Source organism: Phasianus colchicus, chromosome 8 (genome assembly GCF_987193195.1).
Source record: "Phasianus colchicus chromosome 8, bPhaCol1.hap1.1, whole genome shotgun sequence".
NCBI classification, from domain to species: domain Eukaryota; kingdom Metazoa; phylum Chordata; class Aves; order Galliformes; family Phasianidae; genus Phasianus; species Phasianus colchicus.
This window is the reverse complement of record NC_143443.1, coordinates 28707937-28734605: the sequence shown is the minus strand read 5'-3', so window position 1 is coordinate 28734605 and position 26669 is coordinate 28707937. Positions and strand designations below refer to the sequence as shown.

Here is a 26669-nt window from a genome sequence, read left to right as displayed (position 1 = left end):
AAATTGTTATGTATAGTTTCCTATTTCCATCCAATTTACTGATTTTTCAGAACTGATCTTGATATAGTGGTAATACAGACAAACTTTTGAACTGCAGTGATTTTCAACATCTCCACTCTAGAGTGAAAATATTACAGTAGTTAATGTTAAAATTTCAGAAATTACTATTGAACAATGTACATCTCCACCTCCTCCTGGATTTCCCAGGGTAATGATACAATCTTGCCTAGTTTGCCCAGCCTAGTTGTAAATTATCAGATAGGTTTGCTACTCTTTCTCTCAATCTACCACCAAATTTTACCTAAATATTTACATTTTACAAAAAAAAAAATTCTCTATTCACAATTCCTTCTACTACTTTATACAGCATTTCCCCCTTGATTGTTCTTTAAATTCCTCATCTGTAGGGATATCACTATGATTATTATTACTGATGTTAGTGTTGTACTGTCACTATGAAAGAGACCATTATCTTTCTGGAAGTTGTGTAAATATTACACTAAGACAATGGTTCTTGCCTCTAAGGTATTACATAAAAACACTTAATAATGCAGGATTACACTTTTCTTTGAAGCACCCTCTAGTACCCTCTATCCCTCCACAATATGCTCTTTACCATCCCTATCACTGGTTCTAAAACATTTAGTTTACATTGCCGTGCTCAGAAATTGAATAATTTAAAGTAACTTAACACTTTGGAGTGTATTAGATTACCTAAATCAACTGAAGTTTCACTGTATTGCATTTGTGGAGATTGACACAAGAAATGCACAGACTGCTACTGGAGACACAGGTGTGGGTTGGTCACAGTTGCAGAAAGAACACATCCTCCTTGTAGCCACAAGCAAAAATGCTATACAGACTGGATGCAGGAACAACTCAGCTATGCTTCTTCCCAACACAGTCTCCCCAAAACAAGAAAAGCACATACACTCCTCTTCAAAAGACGCATCTCAAATTGTTCTCTAATACAGAAAATTATTACGTGTGCACTACTGCCTGATGTTCTTGATCCCAATAGTTTAAGTGTTTTCAATGTAGTCAGCCGTCCTTATATATGCTGTTTGGTACAGTGAAAGTATAAGTATTTTAACAAGCTTAAAAATATGAGGATTCAGCTCAAGAACTGAAATGTTATATGGAATATCTTTTCAAATTTTCCAAGGACTCGTACAGTTTTGAAAAGAAAGCATTTTCTTTCAATCAACAGTGACAACATTTTTCATGTGATGGTTAGCACTACTTCCTATTCTTTCTATATTTCAACTCTTCAAAATATTTTCTAATATGGAAATAATTTATTTGCAAAATGTTAGTGCAAAATTCTATATACTGAAGGGTTATAGTCAAGATAAGAGCAAAAATTTGCAGCATATTACTAGACCTACATTACCTGGAGTGACTGCTTCAAATTTTACTGTAGAGCCGTACAACAACAACAAAAATTGGGATAGAAGGAAGAAGTTCCCATTAATTCCTTCAGCTGGCCTTTCAGGACTCATGTTTGGATGTGAACTGGAGCTTGATGTGAATCAGGAAAGGGGATGATTTATGTTTAAGATATGAAGAAGCAAAACCAATTTGTTTTGATATGCACCTAGTGCAAGCATTTCCCAAAGAACTGGGTGAGAGAGAAGACAAAGAAGTGGTTTGGAAAAGATATTAAAAAGGAAAAAGAAAACCAAGTCTTCAAAACCTGGTAGCATATATATCAAAAATAAATCAACAATGTCTGGTACCAACCTACATGTATGCTTCAGCATTTCCAGACGTTTTAATCTATAAGCCCAGAGGCACTTGAGCTGATCACAAATGAAAGTGGCACGGTATTTACCCAAAACCCAGCTCACCTCCTCTTTCTCAAGGACACAGCTTAGACAAGACTGGCAAGCAGGAGGGAATCTAGCACTTTCAAGGCCTCAATGCAAATAGTTTTTCAGTGTGTCTGCATGTATTTGAAAAGCACAACTGCAAAAATAAAGCAGCTTTATGGCCGTATTGCTTTGCTATATTACTGTCCTTACAAATGATTACCCTCTTAATATATCAAGAAACTGCCACATTCTCTACCATTATTTTGCTCCATTTCAAAAGAGCAGAAGAAAAAATAAACTGATAAAGCACATTTTTACTGTAAAATTCATGTTCTCTCTTTGTCTTTTGTTGCAGCCTGCAAATTCTCTTCAGCCTATGTTCACTGTACTTGTCACAAGGAAAGATTTTGTTTTCATGGGATGGCTCAGCTCCTTCCTGTGGAACTGACCAATTCTTTGCTTATACTTCAATGTTGCTAGAAATGCAATATCTTGTAAAGATGCAGCAAATTGAAAAGAAAATCTTTCCAAAGACATATTTCTTTCTGTTCTTTTTTTTAAAGGACTGGAAAGTAAAGTTGATAAATGGCTTTTTTTGTGAATTTTTTTCTTTACAGGATATAAATACAGTTTTATGAACACATTCAGCAAGTATCACTGACATATAGTGCAAAATAAAGTTTTTTATAAGCAGATGTCCAAGGTGATTATAATTTCATAAAAAATTATTTTGATCCACAGGTGAATTACTTCCTCTATCAAAAAACAGGCAGAACACATCAGAATCAGTGATGACCAGAGTCCCACAGGTAAAAATCAATACAATCTACTCCACACTCACACTCCAAATAAAACAGATATATAAAACAAGCAGTACACAAATTCTTTTTTAAATAGGTAATAGTTGGGTAAGATTGGACAGGATAAGCTTCATCCCTCAATGTTTGTATCAGATATTTGTATTATCAGTCAATTAAAATCATAGTATGCAAAAGTATTCAATTTAGGTGAGGTTTTATGAGGAAAAAACCAAGCCAGCTTGCTAGTGCTAAAACAAGACAGACCTCCAAACAACCTGGCATTGCAAGCCTCTGCTCACAATTACACCAGATTATTATACAGTATTATGATATATCCTGATGATCCATGTGCCTCCACAGTGGTGGAATACAATGCCCCGTGAATGTGCTGATTCATATCAGATGGTGAGCATAGGCAGGTATATGTGTATCATCAGTGCATTAGTACAGCTTATGAAGTCCATCTGTCCAAATAGCAGAGTGGTTTTGGGAAATTTCCTTATTTTATAGCCCCGCCAATCAGTGTCCCTCACATACTTGTGACCATGAGGCCAATGCCAAACTGACTGTCAATATACCTTTAATTCTCTGCCAGTTTCCATGAAAAGTACACAACAAATTTTGCAACATTATTGTCATTCTCAGCTGAATGTTCTATGATCTAAGTAATAAATCGAAGACTTGCACAGCTGCAAAAACAGGGCTTTCTCCTTGAGATATTTCTGAGTCCTCAGCTTGTTATCCAATGTTGCCATCACAGCACTGTCAAAACATTTTCAAATTGTAGGACTATGAAAATGGGTAATCAGCCTGATTTGTGCCATTTCTCCACACAGTGCCATTCTGTTGATGCTATTTTGGTAGGTTTATATTGATAGCCTCACAATTCTGCCACTGTAGTCTACCAGACAATAATTAATTTTGAAATAGCCACATCCAACTTATGGTAACTCTTTTCAAAAATCTTTTGGATACATTGTCACTATCACATTCTCTAGTAACTCCACTAAGAGCCTTTGCTACCTGCCTTAAATCCTGGATAAAACATAAGAAATGATACAGAAGACTGGTGCATCTATCCCTAATTCAGCTAACAATCTTGGTCCTGAACAGTTAACAAAGAAAGATACTGAACTGAGAAGCCTGTGCTAGAATACCCAGCACTCCATATTTTCTAGGTATGAAGACAGTCTGCTCTTTAGCAACTATTTCTTGCTTAAGAGTTGAAAGCCATGGCGAGAGGATTGGTACTTAACACAATATTAGGAAAGGAAGAACCCTTGAAAATCACAAAAGAATGTAACTACTAGAGCCTGGAATATTAAATCACTCTGAGAAACTATTATAATGCTGTGATTTGCGCTGCCTCACTCTGAATGGGCAAGCTTTAAGTCAATCCAGAGTCAGTCCAACTCATGCCTTAATTTATCTATCTGGAGAATAAGACTGATTTGCATCAGGTTCAAACTAGAAAGTAAGCCAACATTTAGTCATGGAAGCACGTAAATAAAAGATTTTGAATTCCAGTATAGCTGGACCTAGCCAAAAAAAATATATATATATATATATATATATATATATATATATATATAAGGAAACAAAATTTATAAAGCTAAAACGGTATTATAAGTTTCTCAAAAATCAAATGAATGAGCAAGAGATGCAGCGGACAAAGTTTAAAGCATGTCTCTAAGCAGTATTAAAAACAAAAATCAAAGCTGTTTAAATCTATATGTTCTATCTTTATAAACATAAACAATATACAATCTCAGCAAATCACCACAACTCATCTAATCTTATGCTGACACAGGCTCATATTCCTTTAATAAAAAGAGATGAAACCCTATGACTTAAACAGAAACATCTGCATGATGACCAGTGATCAAAACATCAAGACTAAAGAAACTGACCTGGTTCTGCTCTAAAGGGAAAGAAAATGAACTGCCCTGCATCATGGGATTCCACAGTTTCTGCCTGCATACTGTGGGCAGCATACGCTCAAAAACCAAACTGGTAATGACTCTGGGACATTCCAAATATTGTTAATTAGGAGATAATTGTATTTGTACTGAGAGATATACATAGTGGGCTAACATAATCAAAGATCCTTTTTTCCTGCAAAGCATATCTTTACTGCAGTCCAAGACTGCCCTCTGAAATATTTCTACTGCAAAAGTCAAACTTTTGTTCAAAACAACCTACTATTTGTTCACTGTTCTATTTAGTGTAACAGAAATTGAGTTTAGTTAGGGAAAAAAAAAAATTAGTATTAATAACATGATCATGAATTTGCAAAGACTCACCACACTACAGTTACTATTTGCTGAAATGCACTTTTTGTCATCGCACCATTGGCACCCGTTTGTATTGGCAGTACAGCTTGCACAGTCTGCATATCGGTAACATCTGTCATCTGCAGCAGCTGCAATACAAATGAAAGTCAAAAAGAAACATAGGACTATATTTTAAAAAAGTGCCTAGAGTATTTTCTGTTACATCTTTTATTTAAGCTGTAGCCATTAAATGAGAGTTTAAGCAATTCTGGGAAATAAGTTCTATTCAGTTAATAATATCCTTTAAAAATTCCCCAAGTAACAATCATATTTGAAGGTTAGCTAAATGAACATTCACTGATTTGCAGCACATGAGCATTTTCAGGACAGTGTGTAAATTTAACCTATAAGAAAGCTTCTTAAACTATTCACTGTTCACTTCTTTAATGCAGAAGATAGATTTTCTTTAGATGCAAGTTTCTGATAAAAAAAATTAGATTGCTGTCAGGAAGCAACAGTAAAAGCTTCAAATACAAAAATCTAAGACAGCTGTTAGCAACACATAGTCCTTCCAAGTTAAATTATCATCATTAGTTTAGAAATTAGAGAGTTCTGTTATTTCAGTATAACAAATCTTGGAGGAGAATATTCATGTCAATTCCTTAACGCAAAGCCGTAGGACTTGGAGTGAAATTTATGCTAATTGCTGTGTTTAATGCCTCTGTATCTAGAAACAAGTCTTGGGATCATGAATGTTTAAGAGATTCCATTGCCAGGAAAGGCTTATTATCCAAGAGTGGCTCTTTCACAAACCCATTAAAGTTTCTGCTTATCTTTTAATCTTGACCATCATCACTTTCTCACATGATGCTCTCAACTAGATAACACTTGAGCCAAGTGGTGTAAAAGAACAGAATGAAAGCACGGCTTTGGGCAAAGTGTTATCACCTGAAACTGGAAGGATATGACAGCAGTGAAGAGGTGCTGTCCAGTTAGCAAAGGTTTTGACAGATCCACACAGTTTCTTCAGAACTGCAGTTCTGAGCAGCTTGTCACATTTATGTTGAGGTGCAGTTTTATCCCAGTGCAGAAGCATTGGAAATTGGGCCTAAATTTTCTATTTTCTTCAGCCTGACTACATTTTATTTTCGTAAACACTTGTTGAAACAAAGCTTTGCTGGGGTTTTCTTTGAAAATAAGTTCTACTTTCATCTGTGTTACTTCTGAATTTATAGTCTCAAGATTCTTCTTTCTATAAAGAGCTGAAACTTTTCAGATTAATATTATGAAACAGTACAAAAGCAGTTCTTCAGAAAACTACCCAGATAACCTTTCAGTTAGATAATGCATCTTTTTCCAAGTTTATATCCAGTTCAGAAACAAATAAGAACTAACATCTTGAAGCACTAATAGCAGAACTAATAATTTATTAAGTAGTATACTACTATTTGTACATTTAATAAACAGCCAAAGTTCGGGTGGTGATTTTATACTGTATGCAATGAAAGATGTGAGTAGAAAATAGGTATATGTAGTAGCAATGCCTATTCTGTTCATGTAAAGTATAAGAATTACACTTTCAAAAGCAATTTATTTATGACATGCCAAAATACTCAGGAAAAGAGTGCTACAGTTATTCATAATGTTCAATTGTCTTTCAAACAAATATGGCTATCATAATGCCACACAGAAATTCACCAGGCAAACTTGCACCCACTTCAACATAGTGCTGCAAAGGACTTGTTTGTCTCAAGTTTGTCTCCAGCTGTGGCTGAACTCTATACTTCTATGCAAATATTCCCATTGATATATAAACTACTTGAAACAGTGATGTTTTCCTTTTCCTATACTGGTACATACAGACATGACAGTGCCATATGCCTGTAATGGTAGCTATCACTTGCAGGGGCCATGTCTGCTCTGTCTGCTGTTATGATTTCCTGGAATCAGAACAACATGAGAGCTTTTATTTAAGTAAGCATCTATTTATATACACTTTCATGCATACACACACACAGTCCAGCAAATGAAAAGGTGGAGAAAAAGGAAAATTATTTCAGAGAAATTATCTCAAACCTCAACCTTCAAGTTCTCCAAATACAATGCACAAAATTCAATCTAAAGCAATTTTTGTAAATTCTTCTCTTTGAACCCTCTTATGTTTCACATTCTTTAGCACTTTAAGCTTGTTTTTTCCTGTATTTAAAATCCCCCCAAAATCAGAGTTCAAAAATTTTAAAACATTAATCCCTAAATTGTCAGAATCACTAGATCAGCCTGTTTGGGTTGTTTTTCCCATTTCATTGGATTTGTTTTCTTTTTCTTCCCTCTGTCTCCTATACTGCATCAAAAATCTCATACTGTAAAACAAGACTTACCTGTTTTCTTTGGACATTTTGCTCGAAGGATGTTGTTAGCATTCCCAGATTCCCAGGATTCACAGTGTTTCTTGTTCCACAGACACCTTATCCCTGGACGAGCATTCTTACACAGCTCTTCATCTCTGAATGCTTCACAGTTTGGAGGCTTGTACACAAGGATGTCATTCAAAAGAACACTTGAAAATCCCCCAAATATGTACATTGACCTGTTAAGAAAAAGCAAGCAAATATAAGATATTGTAACTAAAAATTTATTTTTCTTTAGCTGTCTTGATACACAATAAAAAATAACATATTATAAAAAAACATTCTTCAGTGTTTGCTTTATAATTATTGATACGCTTTTCTGCATATTTTTTCATTGGAAATATAGACTAAGAAAAAATTACTCCATGCTAGTTGTATAAGTGAGTGACACACACCAAATGTGTAGAAAGAAGAAAGAAGGAATATGCAGGAAACAGTACTCATTTTTTAGTTTGATAATGAAAGAAGTGTGATAAAATCACCTGCAAGAAATGAGAACATTTTCCTTGAAAATTTCAGAGCCTACCAGTAATGCTTAGAGATGGATATTTGGCTTTAGTACAGTAGCAGCTAACATCAAAGACAGAAAACTAGACTTGAGATCTTATCCCTTTTTTCTCCTTTAGGATTAAAAACAGTCTCAATTAAGAGATATTTAGAAAGAACTCATGTATCTACTGTATCCTATACTCTCATAAAAGATACAATCATATAGTTACCAATAAGAGAAATTATTGAGGAGTATCTCATAATATATTATCTTTTAAATAAAGCCCTTCTAAAAATACCCTTAAACTCTAGAAAAGAAAGTCATTTTCACCTTGAATCCAATTCACTGAAAAATTACATTTCTTGAGTATTAGACATAGCTTAATTGTTTCAAAGCAACAAAGATCAGAATGTGAAAATTTATCTGTTGCTAAAATCACTCATTTCTCCAATTTTCTCTTAAGTAACATTTGCTGATTAACATTTGCTGTGTTACAGCTTACTGCTTTGTTTTTATTAAAATCTGTTAAAATCTTACTTGAATTATTACACCACCTTTATTTCTGATCCTATATAGAGGATCTGAAGATTGTCTACGTATGCTTAAATAATGGGCTTATAATAATGCTGAATAATGTGTAACGATCAATAGTGTGGGACAGTCATCTGCAGTTGTGCCATGTTCAGACATTGGGTCATTTGGCAACAAGCAATAATAAAACTCACACAAGCAAATCTGACCATACTTTTCTACAGTTCTGCTACCAGAAAGGAGATGTGTCCCCTACAATTTTATTTTGGGAGATTGGAGTGGGGGAAGCAGAGAGTGCAACCATCAAATTCTGTAAACTCTAAACCCATCTCCTAGTTCTAAATGACAAAGATTCACTGAGATTTACTATTCATGGCAAATGTCATGAAAGTATGACATATTTTATAAAGGATAAACAATAAACTCCATGCAGTCAGATGCTGACAGGCTTTTATTTTTCCTCTTGCAACGAGTTAATGGTGATCATTATCAACATCTACGAACTTGCTTTTTTTCCCCAGTAAATTTACATGTTTCTGATTTAATGACTGTAGAAGAAAAAGGAATAGTTGTGTGCTATAAAGAAAAAGCATTGTTCATATCACATTCAAGTGAGGATTATAGTGGGTCCTAAATTCAAATTCACTGCAGTTCACAGTAGTGACAAAACACCTCAGTACACTAGGATGTTTGTATGAAACAGCATTGGAATAGGTTCCACTGCATCTCAAATTAACTCTACAGCTGACTGCTGATATGTCAAGCCACTGATAAGTGCTATTTTTCACATTAATAAATTATATCAGTTATATGTCATTGAGCCATACTTCACGTGGATATAATTGCTGTCTTTTTTTTTTCCACTACAAAAGATGGTCAAGAAAATTTAAAATATGCTTCATTTACCCATTACTGACAACAGCAGTGTGACCAAATCTGTTGACATCTCGGTGCAGATTAGGTTTTGGTAAAATCTTCCACTCATCACAAGCTGAAAGACAAAAGGAAAACATACAGTATTATACAAAATAATCTCAAAATTTGCAACAAAATATGTGCAGAATGGATTTTATTGGACAGTCATCTGTATTTTAAGCATCAACTAATTTTATCTCCTATTTAACTGTGTTTACTTCCAGTGATCTGAAAAAGGTTATGTCCACTGTAAGAAGAGACCACCTACTCCTCACCTCCTTCAAATGTTCTTACATGATTTCATCACCTGTTGGTCCCACCAACTCTGAAATTCTGGTTCCAATATATTTTAAAACTTTTAATACTATCCTGCTGTTGTTTTTTCTCATTTAGTTTTTTTATTTTGTTTCTTAATTAAGCTGTTCTGTAAAAATCAGAACTTTTTTTTTCCTTTCCCCTCTATCCAGTAGGAAAAAGCTGCTTTTTCCTACTCTAAGCAGAAGCATCCTACAGAGATCAACAGTCTGAAAAGTTCCCTGGTGTACAGCAAGACTGCACAGAGCACTTTTGAAACCCAAGGCTTTCCAGAGTGTTAACATAATTATTATGCAGATTTTTACCTAGTACTGCTGAATTCATTTATCTGTACAATTCTAAAGACAAGCGTGTCTAAATGAGGTAAGCTTTATACACACTGAAAACATATTTTTAGATATGAATATTTTTTGCAAGTCGTAGATCTGACGAAAAACTACAGCAATATCACCACGCACATAGTCCAGGAAGGTTTGCTTAAGATTGAAAAAAATAAAAAACAATAAGAAATTTCAACACCTTTTCTCCCTACTCCCTTAGATTGAAAACAAATAAAAAGGAAAAAAAAAAAAAAAAGAAGAAGAAAAACAGAAATGCAAATTAGGACATCCAAGAAGGAGAAACCGTCCTTAAGGTCAATGTTATCCAGCACCAAAGTCACTCTAACTGCAGGCCATCCTGACTCTGCTCTCGTTTCTACTGTCAGAACATTTCAGCTCCACTCTGGCACATTGAATGCAGAAAGCCATTCACAGCAGCATTCTGTCCAGTTTGCTTTCTGTGATAGTACCACGCTGACACAGCCTGGTGGAAGGTCACTTGGGTGGATTTGGCACATGAGAAGAGGCACAGCTAGGGACAACACTGCAGTAATAAGCAGCTCAGGAGACCAATGCTTCCCCAGAGCAACAGCCAGAACCCATAAAAAGTCAAGATAGCTGTAATAGATAAAGCAATTACAGCATTCTATTATTTGGAAACAGAAACCGAAAGCACATCATTACCAGAGTAATGCAGATGGTCCAAGCAACAATAATTTCAATATCATACCTTGAGTGAATTTAAAAGTTTGAAGAAACGGTATAATAACGTTTTTGTTCACTATCTTAGAGGGCCAGTAGATGCCAGAATCCTCTCTGTCAACTTCTACCTTCTGTCACCGTAACTATTATCATAATACAATTATATTTTTAACACACAGCACCTCTCAACTGTTCCCTTTTGATTTTCTTTACTTAAATAGAATGGTACATATATGCCAGAGGGAGATGCTCTTGAACAGGGTCAATAGTAGAGCTCACAGCGGGCATCAATTGTTTATGATCACAAGGTTGGGAATAACATTAAATATAAAAGTTGTGTATCCACCATATATAGGAGGAACATTGGCATTTGAAGCTTCTGTGATGTTTGAATCATCTGATAGCTTAAGACCAGCAGCAGCACTATTTATTGGAAAATAAAACTGATCAACAATTGTGTGTTCAATTTTTATTTCAAGAATGTATTGTCATTTTAAAAGCTATAAAAGAACACATTTTTAAAGTTTCAGCAGATCAGCAAAATCTTTGTGTTGCACTTCAAAACCAAAATATTGCTGTCGCTATAAGTCATTGTACCTTAGCACAAACAGCATGTCTTAGCTCATGTCAATGATGGTAAAGGAAACACTTAAAGAAAACATTACATTTTCAGCCTATCTTGGAAAGCATTACTTTTTTTTTTTATTATTTGTACACATATATACAAATAGTATTTCCTGTACTTAGAAACTTATTTAAGAAAAAAAATGGGATTTAACACTGAAAGAAAACCATAAAACCATAATAAAGACCCATTTTCAGATAAAAAAAACCCTTGAGGGCTTGAGATATAATAATTCCTAGCTTGCTGATGATATTTGTCAAACTGGCAGTTCTTTTCAATAGAGTACAAGAGGAAAAGGAGGAGGGAAGCATGTTACAAATAGCCTTTCCTCTTATCTCCTCCAAGCCTTCTCAATGACTGCTGAACACTGAACAGGCCATTGTGCAAGAAAAATCCGGCTGTAGTACTTTAAATTCCTCATCAGAATTTCTCTGCAAAGACTGGTTGATGTGAAATACAGATAGTTAACCAACTGCTGGTGTGGGGCTTTTTCTTGGTAAAAAAGAAAAAATCAAACAGAATTCATCCATGCCTATCATCTTCAAATTTCTTTTGAAGATTTCAAAATACCCACATTTCCAAATTTACTGTATGGCTTCAACAATAAAATGACAAATAGCAAACCGTATAGTTCACAACATTACCTACCAACATTACAGCCTTGTCCATTGCATTTATTGCAGTAATAAGAATGGTAAACTTCAAGGAATAAAAAATAAAATACTTTCACTGAGAAACACATATTTCTTTTAAAGAAACACAAATTAAGAAGATGAAGGAATTATTCTATTCATCCCAAATGAACAGAATTTCTAGTCAGTGAGAAGTACAATGCAGAACACAGGGCCCTTACTTCCTGCCACTATGGCTTCAACTTCAAGGACAAGTATTACCATGTTATATCATAGGAAAAAGATTGCTATTCCTCTCCTAGTGACAGTTATAGATAATGCTGTTATGAGATATTACAATGAGATAATACAAAAGTGGCTCTTAGACTGAATTCAATCCCCATACAAATCACATACATCAGGAAACACACCAGAAACATGCATTAGTCTTGAGGTAACCCAGCTGAAGCTGGTAGAGAAATACACTCGTGCATACTAGCATGCATGAGTTTTAGGAAAGAAAAAAAAAACATTTCTAATCAACATTGTCACATAAGTGAAATATGCTTTACAACACTGAACTAAGACCAAATTTACCAAAATACAACTGAGGTGAAAATGAGGTAATTACTGCATCCTAACTGTGTCCTGCTCATTGTGCAAGTCTTCCTGAGAGTGAATTGTGCTTTTCAGAGACAGTTCAGAACATTAAAAACCTGTCTTGCTGTGGAAGGCAGCATGAAGTTTACACTTATTCTTCAAATCTAATTTTGAAAAAGATATTACTAAAACATTAGGACAAAGCTGGACCAGACATGAGTTAACACAGCCTCATTATATCTGAATTAAGTTAAAACACTTTAAAAAATTATACAAAAGATCAGCACTCAACCATCTCCAATTCAGATTTTGATTTACAAAAATCTGAGAAAACAGCACATCACAAGCTGTTTTCAGAGGAAACTACTCATCTTTTTTTTCATCTGATATATTAAATATATTATGGGCATCTCTTATTGAATTATTATTAGTAATATGACCCTTAAAAGCTTAATAACTTACAATGCTACCAAATTTTGTAAGGAATACAGAAGAACCAAGAACTAAAATGTTCCCTTTACAGAAATACTGTAGAAATTCCAAAAGAAAAACTGTAGGGATAGAACCGAAGAGAAGCTGATTGGTATCTTATCAGCCTTCCCTCCTTGGCAATGCTCAATACCACATTCAAGACTGAGCAGCAGCACCATGCCCACTCAGAACTTGCAGATGGAATGTGACAAGATGCTCACAGAGTTTCTTTTAAAGGACAGAAAGAGTTCATAATTCTAAAAGACGATAAAAGGAAAAATACTTAATTTTCTATAACTCTATAGTAGTTAGAGTAATGACCCAAAATGTAGAAGAAACAGGTTCATTTCCTCCCCAATGGGACTTAAACCTAAAGCTTTCATCTCCAAAGAAAATGCTCTAACCCTTCAAGCTAGGTGGCTCTTCACCACTCTTACTGCTGTTTCATTGAACAGAAAAAGAAGAAAAAAAAAAGAGAGACAGAATATTGTCAGAAGCAGGGAGGAAGTGGAAGCATTGCTCCAGCCTCACCTTTGTTAGGGCAGTCTAAAAACCAAAACATATTTGAAACAGCATAAATTCAATTTTAACTGTAGGTGTAACGTATACATCGGAGTCTATATACATGAGAGTAACTCTACAAGCAATATTCTAAAAACAATTAAGCTTAACTTTTAAATAAAGCAATTCGTGCATTATATTATTATGGATTTCCTCTCCTAATTGTACAGTGATACAGAGGAAATTGCTACTACAGACCACACCAGAATTACTTATATGACTTCAGAGCTCAGGAAAACATAATACTTAATATATCATAGATGTTGTTTTACATTTTCTTTGTGGTAGCTTATTGATAATCTGCTTGTAATTCCAGAAGAATGGACAATAGTACAAATACATTCTTTCTTAAGGAGGATTGAAAAAAAATCTTTACCAGACATGCAAACTTAATAGTTATGACAAAAACAAGAGTTTAAACAATCTATTTTACAAGCATGCAGCAATTATGAATAAAGAATTAGTTTTATCATGAAATACAAGCAATTTGATTATCACTGAATGGGCAACCAATTGGTACCAGTGAAGTCAACCTCAGGAGTCAACTTCTAAAATGCTTTCCAAACTTCAGAAATTTAGTTCTTAAACTTTGAGTAGCATAGAAAAAAATCTTAACGTTTTACAAATAATACTGTCTTTCATAAGCAATTGAATTTACATATTATTTATTCTGTAAAAAGAAACAGTCAGTAGAAATCCAGAAAGTAGCAAGACTTACAAAAGAACCTTATCATAAATGCATTGATTCTCGCACTCTCCTATAAATACAAGCAAACCTGCCAGACAGCTACCACTAGAAGAGGGCATGCAAGCAGCTGCCACATTCCAATGATTTGAGAGTTGGTTGGGTTGGGGTTTTTTTTGTTTGTTTTTATAGAGGTTCTCTGCCAGTCATTCTGCACACATTTCGGGAGAAGCAGATGCAATGCATGAAACTAAAAGGCAGAAACTCAGACTTCATACACTGAAACAACAATAACTGCCTCAGGGATACAGAAATATATTTACTAACATCACCATTTAGCCAGAGACTAAAATCAATGCCCTATTTATTTTTTTTTTTTAAAGCTTTCCTTTTGTTTGTTTCTTTTTTAGGTACCAAGCTTAGTAGTTAAAATCTCAGCTTTAACTTCCAGTTCTTATGCAAAATTATTTTTTAATCTGCAAACTCTGCAACTCAGTACTCATAAAATATAACTTCAGATACTTCCTAGGCTATGATAAGAATAGAAATGCAAAAGATTTAGGCTTGAACTGATGTGAGGACAGCTCCTAGATGATGATTTTACAAGAAAAAACATTGATCTATTTAATCACAATGGGCTGGAAACAAGTTCTTCAATACACGCTCCTGAGTAATTTTGTGTGTGTACAAAACATTTATGTTTATAAATATATACTTCTGTATTGTTTTTAAAAAAATCTTTCAACAACTTCCCCAAGTTGAAAATTGCACTCTCATTCAGACTGTCAAAACCCACATGGACACAGCTTTCTAACTGCTTTCCCCATTATTTAGAGACCACTTAATTTTGGCCAATCCTCCAAGTTCCACATTGTTGAGAAAAGCTGTGGTTTCAGTTTGGAAAAGTTAAATATACTGGGAGAAAGGGTATAATTCCAGTGGTGTTAATATTATAAAAATATAAATCAGATTTATACATTTATAAATAATACATCCATCAGTTCTGTAGTAACAATTATGCAGGAGCATAAGGAAAATAAACACATGAAATACACTTAAATCCCCCCCCAAAAAATCACAGGACAAAAGTGAAGAAATAAAACTAGAATCCTGCACCCCTCTCTTCTACCTGAGCATTTAAGAGAGAACAGAGCAAGGTGAGATTCTAGCTGCAGAACTCATTACCAGTAATACTCATGGCAGAAGTTGTTTGTAGTTATAGCCCAGAAAATGGAATATCACTGAGTGTTCATAACATTACTTTCAGTATGAAGGACATCCATTCTATGTCAGCTTCCTTTTACATACTGAACAGGTAACTGTGGCACTCCAGTGAACAGTAGATAAAGAAAAGCTATAATCATCAGCTAAAAACAGGTCAAACAGAGCATCCAATGCAGTGGTAACCTTTTCCTATTGTTACGGTTCCTTTTCAGCCACATATAGGCAAAGTCAGGAAAAAAACTCCTCCCCTCTCCAAGAATAACCATTTGAGGATCTTTACCCAAAGCTACCAAAGCAACTTGATGATAAAACATCAGAAGAAGACAAACACATACCAAAGAACATGTCTGCAGAGCTCGTTTTATGTTGCAGACTTCTCATTTTTCTGTTATTTTTGTTGCTGTTGTTTTTTAATAAATATGTGAAATAATATTAAATTATAAACATAAGGGCAGCATTGTTTTTATAGCACCTCCAGATTTCTGAGTCTTCAGCATTAACAAATATATTCAGATGCAGGAAGCACTTAAAATTACTGAATTCAGCTCTTTTTTGGCCCATGGCACTTAAAGCATCTAAAATTTATGTATGCAAACTAAGTTCAGTACCTAGAGAGCAATGGTTGGCTCCAGAAAAGATGAATAAAATCATTCTGTTCAAGCCTAGTGAAATGAATTGCTCTCTGAAAATACTTATTTCCCAGCACTGACTTCAGGAGGAGCCTCAATTACCAGTTGATATCAGAAGCCAGCTCTTCAGACAGCAAAAATTAACTCAGATGAATGTCTCCAAATCATTATTTCACATTAATATGAAAAACAGTAAGCATTTTCATGGATAATAAAAAGCTGAAGCACACTACCCATAAAACTATGTCACACACAATGAAAGATATGATCAAAAGTATTCCATAGCTCAACTTGAACATAAATAGTGGAGGCCCTATCTCTAAGACTCAGCTGGTTTCCAGACAGCATCCTTTGCAAGGTATCAAAGAAAAGTGATATAGATAACATAGTATATTTTGTCTCCCAGTCGTTGTTCAAAGCTCATCATACAGGCAAGACAAATACATTCTGAAATATACTCATTCTCCATTTATCAAATTCTTAGTAAAATAAGTATTTACTGCTTTCTGAATAAGTATGTCTGTATCTAATGTGTGCCATGAGACTGTGTATTTAATTTGGCCAAATGAATAATACAGAAGATTAAGCTTGCAGCAAATCAATCTTTATAGAATTTTTTTAAGAATAATCACTACATTTGTTCCCTTTTGTACTTCTCCAGTTTGAAAATGCATGGAAAATATGACTTTTAAGAAAATACAAACAGCATATTAAATATTGTAATTAACTAGAAAAAAAAAAAAAAACAGAGATCCTGTTGCAACTAAGAAGTGTCCTTAATTGTCATGAACTAGAATAAACAAAAAAGTGTCCTGGTGTGTGAAAGTCCAAAGGTTACACTTACTCACACCCTTGGACTCATATTATTGGTTTTCAAGTGCACATTCTATAAACAAATGTATAGCACTAAGTAATATTATCCTCTAACAAAATAGGAAGGGATAGTCCTGCTTCATTAGCAATTAAAACCAGCTGTAAATTTAAATAAGGGGAAAAATCAATAGCTTGGTCCATCAGTTACCTACACAAAAAGCTACAGAAATGTAGTATAGGAAAAAAAAGTTTAAAAAAAAAAAATTTTTTTAAGTTGCTATTCTGATAAGGTTTTATTCACACGCCCAAGCAAAACCATCAGGTTAGAGCACATATTCCATGTAATAAATTTACAATTTGTTTTCTTACATGAGCAAATGCAGAATGGTTGATAGATACACAAATCCATAAATAGACATCAACTAATCCCTACAAAAAAAGGGTCACGTCTCACCGCATACTACAACTGTAGCCAGATGACAAACACTTGCCAAAAGCACATGCAGTTGCTATCTACAAGCTACTCTCAGCAGGATCAAGCGTAAGTATTTCCAGAACTTTAACTCCCAGGAGTTGTGGTTGTGCTTTTTGGCCAAATATGACCTGTGTGTTTATTTTTGTAGAATTGCACAACATGGGAACATGAACAAAGGAGAAGGGCAAGAACAATGGCAATAAACAGAAAACGTTATGGACTCCTAAAAATTGCCCAGGTTTACTGCCTGCACAATCCTACATAAAGGCCTTTTCACAACAACCACACAGCTCTCACAATAGGCAATGGCTGGAAACATTTAAGAATGACAGCTTAGACCCATCTAGTGTTCTTTGGAGACTTCTACCTTAAACAGTTTTCCTCCAAAGTGTATTCTTTTCATCTATTTATAAACAACAATTTTTCTGCTCTCAGCTACTCTCTTGTAAAATTAAATATACCACATCCTTTTATTCTCATCTCACAATGATTTTTCATGCTTCAAACAATCTTAATACCCATGCAGAGCCTGAGTTGAGTTTGTTTGTATGAAACTCTTGCCTCACAAATTCTTCAAAAAAAACCTTCTATAAAAATATCTCCCGGGTCTTGAAAATTGAACTCTTCTCTGTGTGTTTATTTCATTAGAACTGCATAGCCCACCATCACAGCACAATGACATTCCAATTGGACACACAAGCCATTCTCAACTCCAGCTCATAGGAGACAATTCTTACACTTCCTAACTGCATGTTCCATGATACTACTTCATTGCAATCGTCTGAACTGTCAAATCATCTCATTCTCCGTGTATGACAATTCAGCCCCCCCCTCCCAGCTTCTCACTGCTATCAAACTCTGTGACTTTTTGTTTCTTATGTAGAGGTTTTCACTTATTTTGTTCAGGTTTGGGGAAGGGGGGAAGAGAATAGCAAAAAGATATTTTATTTCAGCCTTTGAGCTCCAATCACCGAGAATTTTACTCCACCATTTGTACATCTGCAAAGCATACCAGCAGCTTCAGTGGTTCTGAACCCTATTTATTTTTGAGCGCTTGAGGCTCAGATATCCAAAACTAAAATTCTTCTGTTCCATAAAACTTACAAAGCACATACAGCTTAGCCACTTTCTTGTCTGTGGAAACAAAGCTTATTTTTAGCAAAATTATGTAAGTGTCCCATATTCTATTATCACCCTGACTCATTTCATGTCACTGTCCCATTAGCCTACATGGGGGAGTAGCCCCCAAAACTCTCCTTCCACTTACCAAGGCTGCTTATTCTAGACTGTGGGTGAGGTACTGTTTCACCTGAAAAGACATTCATCAAGCCAGTCATCCTGATCAAATAATGTTTTTTTCAGTCTCAAAGGTGGGAATCTTAATTGGTACTCTAATCTGAAATGCATGGGAAAGGGAGTGGGTGAGAGGAACTTGCCAGATGGAGATATCCAGTTCAATCCACACATCTTGGCTATTACTTCAAGCTGACTCAGCTACAGCTAGTGACTTACCACAATTGCTCTCCCAAGGGTCTTGGTTCTCCTCAGTTTTTGTTGATTCTGTTTTGCCTTGTCCTCATTCCATATGCCTCTTTCTGATACAGACCTCCTAAATATCCTCACTGCTCTGTACTTGTGACAGCTTCAGCTTTCTTAGTTTTCTGACCATCACAACCTGACTAGTACATCACCTTTCAGACCACTGCCTACTTTGTCTTCTCCGTGTTTCATTTTTGGTCACAGCACTTTGATATAAGCACTAAGCAATGTGTTTTACAAAATGCCCCCAGTTCCAAACCATTTAAGAAACTGGGGGAAAACATTTTCTTAAAATTCCAGCACTGGCCTTTGTAAGTAACAGGTAGATGTTCAGTATGAAAAATAAACTAACATTTGTTGGTTATAATCACTAGACAGTTTTTGCAACACTTTTTGACAACAGTAAAATGCACTTTTTGCAATTCATGTAGAAATATCTGCTATTCATAAGAGAACATTATTCAAATGAAAACAAAAGTCACCATTTTAGATAATGTGTTTTGTCCCACAAAACAAAACCTGAAGACTGGTATGAAACGGAAGTCTGATTTTAGTTTTACAGAACAATTTTTAAATAACTTTAAGGTGTTTGTGATGAAGACATTATAGGAGTGCATTAGCTGGACATTTGAAAGCAACACTTATTTAAAATTCAGTGAAAAAGAGAATATAATACATACCTATGTCGTATGCAAGAAAGTCAGCAGAAAAGCACTTTGCTCCATTACTCAGGGAAGTATCATTATGAGTATTTCCACCAAAAATGAGCATAGCTCCATTGATTAAGACAGCTGAATGTAGATACCTTGCAAAACCACTCTCTTTCAGAATAGTCCTGCAAAATATAAGATCAACATCATACATAACAACACCTGGAAAAGTTGTAAGTGTGCTGCACACCAAGAAAATTTATACATGAAAACACTTATGGCTGAAAAAATAATACAGTGAAAACACTATAGGTGTTATTCAGTAAACAGATAACATTCATTGTTTCTAAGACTTTGAATTTGTTCATGTTATAACAAATACACTTATTCATTAAAAAAAAAAAAAAACACCATGTTTTAAATCAGTCTGTCAAATGACTTTTCTGAAAAAAATTGTATCAGGTTTACATTCTCCAGAAGTTATTAATGATATAATAAATTTTACAACTGAATTAAAACTCATTCTTTTTATTCATTCGTAATCGTATATGTCCCCAGCCATGATATTTTTTTCTTCAATAAATGTAGTAAAGGATACTCAGGAAGGCTAAGAGAATATTTAGATCACCCCAAGCATTAGAAGAGGGCAAACATTTTTTATCTGAACACTCAAACTTGGAAAAGAAATGGTAGAAGTCATTCCAGTTAAGATGAAAAACACTCGCATCACTTTGTCCATATATTCACTTTGCCCGACTCACACAGAGTTTCAGCACACAAAAATTCACACAAATGGAGAAAGATTCATCGTTTCCTCTCTATCCAACTATTTCAACCCATGCACGTGTCTTGCCTTGTGCTGGGGAACAACATAGGCTTGTCGGTAGCCCCAGTCTGTAAGTACTACAAATTCAGAGAGAAGAGATTTCTAAAGTGGTTTAAGCACAGCAAATAAATCTTAGCAAGGGAAATTGTCTGTTTTGCCATCTTGAATTACTTAAGTAGAACAGCTCTAGACACATTTGTGAAAAGCTGCTTTGACTACAAGTAGTAAACTTTTATTTATATAACTTTTAAATTGACAAGTTTCAAGTTTAAAATTCCATTCTGACTTATATTGTTATGTACACATACAATTAACCTGCTTTGTCCTTCATTTCCTGTAATGAAATTCCTGACTTGACAATCTTTCCTTCTCATTGAAAAATACTGTCTGCCTTGGATCACACTGATAACATTTTTTTCAATAATTTTTATAGCATTAAAAGGTCCGGGGATGAGGGTCCAAGGTATGACTCATTACTTTGACATAATGATTTGAATTAATTAGCAGAACATCAAGTTTTTTGTTGTTTGGAAGGGATTTTTTATTGGTTTCTGTGTTCTTGGAGGAATTTTTGTTTGTTGTCTTTTTTTTTTTTAGGTGGACTTTTTTGTTTTTGCTATTCCTGAATAACATACTTTGAACATACTGTACCACATGAATGTATTTTTCTTAATCTGGAATTAGCTTGATGAAGAACATATAGGTAGGTATACTGGGTAGGCATACCCAAAAGAACACAATATTTTGTTTCAATTCATCAGTTATAAAAATACAAAATTAGAAATGACAGGAAAAATAAGAATAAGGCATTATTTTTAACTGTTATGTTCTACTAGTAATAGAGAAATATTGCTGCTATGAGTTGAAAGTATGATAACGCACTAAACATGCTGTCCTTAACCATTCTGACCATATATCTCTTTGCAAGTCGTTTGCTTTGTCATGTTTCTCATCTCCATCCTCTCAATTTGCATTACTTGCCATATTTGATTATCCAGCCTTTCAGCCGTCTACAAATGCCTGTCTTGGTCACTAAAGTCCTAAAGAGTCATACACTACCTTGGAGAAAACTAAGGATTTTGCTCTCCACTGGGGCTGTATTAACAATCCCATCAGTTATTATTTGGGTTACTCAGTTTCCTACTTGAACCCTGTTGCTCCAGCTCCAGCCTCCACGTAGATTTGTTGCGTAGATTTCTTTCCTTAACTTTTTTCATATTGTTTGCTCAATTTCACCCCTTCTGGTAACAGTCTCTTTTTCCCCCAAGAATCAACAGAAGCAGAAGTGTAATACAAATACGAGTTTGTTAATTTGGCCATGATTTTCACTATTCATCAGCATCAGTGATGAGAGTAATCTTCAGAACTCTCAAAAACATTTCAACCCTATGCAAATTAGGCACCTCAGCGCACTTTGCACTGAATTAATAATCTATGCACATATACATGTATCTGCAAGCAGCAGTTGCAAACAGCCCCAGTTAACTATATCGATGCTAAATGTTGTAGATAGCAGCATATTATAATGGTAACAGAAATACCCAGCAGCAAGCAGGCAGTTCTGTGGTTTCAGGCCATCGTCTAAGCCCAGCACAACATTGCCCCCCATTACCAATTGCAGCATCATGCAAGTAATGCAAAGCAACAGAAGCGCTGCAAACACTGATCACACATTAGAAATAATGTTCACACAAGAAAACAACTTACTACTCCCTCACATTTTAAGAAATATAAAGCTTATTCCTAAGTGATATGGAGAAATGAAAACTCATGTGCCTCTGAATAAAACAGTTGATTGGCTTTGTATACCTAGACATAGAACAGCATATGAACCTCAGCCACATGAGACTGAGGGAATGGATAAGAGAGAAACAGTGAGCATGCATGGGATGGGAAAATAAACAGGCACACGGGTATGAGAATCAGTTGTGACACCACCTCTGCCTTATTCACCACTCATTCAGGCTCAGCTGCCTCACTGAGTATTCTGAATAGATACATTAACCAATGAACCATTACTGTGTGATAGTGTCTTTGACACATGCCCTCTGCCAGTTTTCACTCCCATAGTATGAAACCTTCATGAAACAAATTTGACTTATGCTCTTTACCAGCTGCCAAGAATATGACATTAATATAAGCATAGAAGCATTCATAAATAGTTATGGCAGTAATAGTGAATAATAATTTTATATTATTATTCTCTGAAAGAGTGGTCAGGCACTGAAATGGGCTGCCCAGGGAGGTGGTGGAGTCACCAATCCAGGAGGTGTTCAAGGAATGTTTGGACGTTGTGTTGAGGGACATGGTTTAGTGAGAACTACTGGTGATAGGTGGATGGTTGGACTAGATGATCTTGTAGGTCTTTTCCAACCTTGGTGATTCTGTGATTATACTATTGAATAGATTTTCAAAGGATACAAGATCACTTTGATCCAAGAACATAGTAAGAGAGCACTAAAATTTTAGCAATTTTAAAAAAATATATTAAAGAGAACAAAAAAAATGTCTAATGCTTCTAACTGACGTGAGCTAGTAGCATTCAAAATAAAGAGCGTCAGCAAAATCAAACCCACATTATTTCCAACAGGCTGATCTGAGAGCAAGTCTTGCATGCTTTAAGTTAAGCCATTAATGCTCAAGGCAAACATTAAACTGCAAGAAGAAAATGTTTCAAGAAATAGATCTTTGTCTCACATCATCTTTAGGAAGAAAAAAAAAACAAAAGCGTTTAAGGTCAGCTTGCATATATAACACATAAGGAGCATTCAGAAGTTAAAATAGGCTTGATGAACAAGGATCTGACAAAAATAGAAGCACTGAGAACAAAAATCACTACAATCCCTATTCAACAACTAGAACATTTTCCTTCAGATAATTATGTGAAATATAGTCTTCCACAGTTCTCAGATTTCTCTGTTTGTTTACGTAACTTGTACATGAATGTGCCTCAGCAGTATAGTTATATCATGTGGAAGTAATACAAGAGCTACCTCTGCATGGTGGCTATGTATGAATAGGAGAACCTTTAATACACATGCAACTTTCCTCCTTTCTTTCAGTGTGCAGCACCATTAATCTGCTGGTTAGAGTCTAATCCTTCTCATAATTCTTCAGTTTTGTTGCAGAGCACATAATGTCTTGCCACATGCAAAGGACACAGTCTCCTGCGTGACTTTACTAGAACCTTCTTTATCTTTTCTTATTCAGTATCAAATAACTTAATTTGCTCAGTTACAAACCCAACTTACCATGTTCTAGTATTAACTTCATATTTGTAAAGATCATCCACCAATCCATATTTATTGCCAGGTAATGCTTTGTATCCACCATGGACATAAACAGATTTTGTCAGTTCATCATAGACACTAGTATGGCCATATCCACCTTGTACAATTGCTCCTTTTGTTTCTGGTACAAGCCAAGAATTTGACCCTGGAATATATGTACAGAAGACATAGGTTTAAGGCTTACTAATACTAACACGCAACACTAGACGTTCAGCACACACAAAGAAAAACAAAAACAAGAAGCCTGGACTTTTTGGAGAATATGAAACAGTGGAACACAGTGTCTCTCAGCCTTAACTTAGTCCCACCAGAGATGACTAGTGAAAATTAAGCATTCCAGCTGTTTTAGGAGCACTTGTGGGGAAACCATCTGGAAAAGTCTGGGAGAAACTGAACTGTCGTGGGCTCACAGAAATGTGTAAAGTAGCTGTAGGTACGCACACATACAGATACTACACTAGTGAACTGTGAAACTACTGAGCTAAAACCAGTTTTCAACTAATGTTTATTAGTATTTTAACTGCAAACATACCTATTCAGTTGCTGAAGACTCAAAAATGGATAATTTGAAAGCAGCTCTTTAAACTGGCACTTAAATCCACCTTTTATATCACATCATTAGTAACCACAAAGAGATATCAAATAAAACTATTCACAATAGCTGTTACAAGTGAAGATTAAAACACAACTGGAAAATATCTGCCATAACACTGAAAAAGGTTGAGAGTAATCGAGTAACTTCTTGTTGCCTGTAGCCCTAAAATTTGTATTTTTCCCCCCCGTCTTTCCAGATGTTGATGATAGGAGCCACACAAAGAGCAAGCTAGCGATGAACATTTCCTGTAGAAGCCACCTTATTCAAAAGAGGCTGTGATAATGAGGATGCCAGATGCAGAATGGGAAATGAGAAAAATAATTCACTTACAGCCTCTTGAAGATTATGCAAGCGAAATTGAAAGCGTGGACAAGAACTTCACATGAGGAACAGTCTCTTCCTAATTCTTAGCCTACATTGGTTACTTCTACAAAGATACTTATCCAAAACTAGCACACAACACCATACACCCCGCTTCATCTCAAAGTTACACTCTATTTCAGTTTTTTATCTGATGCTGTGTATGGATTTTAAGATTACCTCTTTTTTCCTCCTGATTCGTCTATGCAGTGAAAAGACTCATTACTTTCTGTTATTACTGTCACTATTCCACTTTCTCTAAACAGTTTCCAGGCACTGCGTTTATAAACAAGTTACATTTTTTCAGTAACAAAATCGAATTCTGTGAAATGCAAGACAGCACTTTTATTCCTAAATGCTTGTAACAAATGAGAAGGTATGGATTGAACTGGAAGACTTGTGCCGATTTTTCATGTGTGTACACTAATGCTGATATTTTTTTATAATGTACTAGTTATACTTTTTTTTTTTTTTACATTATTGATATGTACTGCAATGTAAGTTGTATTTTACTCCAATCTCCATCTTGGATATTATCAAGTTATTAGAACAGCGGCTCCAAACGAAATCATCAAAATTGCAGCACTAATACTGTATTTTACATACATATTACCTTCTAACAAACAGATTTACTTGATACAACTTACATATGGGTATCAGTGAAAAGTCAACCTGCTGATACACCTCCCTATCACCAACTCTGTCCTCATTTTTCCATTTAAATACTAATCAGTCCACAAGATCAGCATATATGCTTTTCACGGAGAAAAAACGAACTACTACTTTACATAGTAAATACCATCATGAAAGTTTACTTGTATATTATAATATTTTGCATTTATATCTGTTTGGTTCATGTAATAACTAGAACATTCTTGCAGTAAAATTGCATATTATATAGCTCTCCAGGATTTGCACAGAAATATGAATTGCTGTTCCATCTTGTTTATTAAAAAAAAAAATGTGCTATGGATAACTAAATTTGAGAAAAGAGGTTCAGAAGCATCATTCTGAAGTAAATCAAAAAGAGTATTAGTTTCTGTTTCTGTTTTTCCCCTTTCTAAGATTTAGTTGAACCACCTGAACTTTGACTTCTAAAACTGAGAAGATATTCAGTGTTGATCTCTTTTGTGATTCTTTGCCATCTTAATACCGAATCATTCAGTGCAAAAAGCAGTTTCTGAAACAATTCCGTCTGAAATTCAAGGCATTGCTCAACTCAGATATGAATCTTCACTTTCTTTCTCTTTAAACACAGAAATCCAATCATTAAATGCATTTTCATAACTCTTCTCATACTAAAAGACATCCCACTCTTTCTAGCATTATATCAATGGAAATACTTGATCAACCAATCAATTCTGCAACCTCAACAGCTTAAAAAGCCAAATCAGCCTGGAACTGACAAGATTACTGCTTTTACTATTCTGACGCAATTTATAGTTAAAAAACAGATCTTCTCCAACAGCTCTGTGTCATTCTTGTGCTGGGAGTCCCATGCCTGGACGCAGTACTCCAGATGGGGCCTCACAAGAACAGAGCAGAAGGGAAAAATCCCCTTCCAACATTCTTTCGTTATGCATCTGAGGACACCAATGGCATTCCAAGCTGTAAGAGCACACTGCTGCATCAAGACTCTCATCCACTCGTACCCCCAAGACCTTCCCCCTGACCCAAAATGCAACACCTTGCACTTGGTTTCATTGAATTTCATTAGATTCCCATTTTCAAGTGGGAGTCCATGTCCCGCTGGGTAGCATTCCTTCCTTCTATTGCACTGACTGCACCGCTCAGCTTAGTGTCATCAGCAAACTTGCTGAGGGTACACTCAGTCCCACTGTCTATGTCATTGATAAAGATATTAAAGAGCAGCAGTCCCAAGAAAGACCCCTGGGGGAAACCACTTGTGACCAGCCTCCCCATGGACATAGAGCTGTTGACCACAACACCCTGGCTGGAAAGGTCCAATCAATTCTTTATCCACCGAACAGTCCAGTCTTCACATCCACAACATAATCCAAACCCTGCCTATAGGGGATCAGGAACAGGAGCGACATGGGTAGGCTGACTGTCAGTGAAGACTGAGGCAAAGAATTTGTTGAGTACCTCAGCCTTCACCATGTCTGTTGAAGACTGTTCTTCTTTTT

The 26669-nt window shown here is 35.3% G+C and overlaps 1 protein-coding gene across 11 annotated transcripts in view; it reads right to left on the bottom strand.

Moving 5' to 3' along the window:
* ATRNL1 (attractin like 1) overlaps positions 1 to 26669 on the bottom strand; it is a 425218-nt gene that overhangs the window by 328811 nt on the left and 69738 nt on the right. For all 11 annotated transcript variants that reach the window (XR_016468857.1, XR_016468855.1, XR_016468856.1 and 8 more), the window contains exons 9-13: positions 23529 to 23712; positions 19482 to 19636; positions 9223 to 9307; positions 7266 to 7474; positions 4918 to 5036 (exon numbers count right to left, since the gene is read on the bottom strand). Coding sequence is in view for 7 of the 11 variants with exons in the window: in XM_090145543.1 (XP_090001669.1) it covers positions 4918 to 5036; positions 7266 to 7474; positions 9223 to 9307; positions 19482 to 19636; positions 23529 to 23712 (752 nt within the window). In the remaining 4 variants the exon portion in view is untranslated. The remainder of the gene's footprint in view (positions 1 to 4917; positions 5037 to 7265; positions 7475 to 9222; positions 9308 to 19481; positions 19637 to 23528; positions 23713 to 26669) is intronic.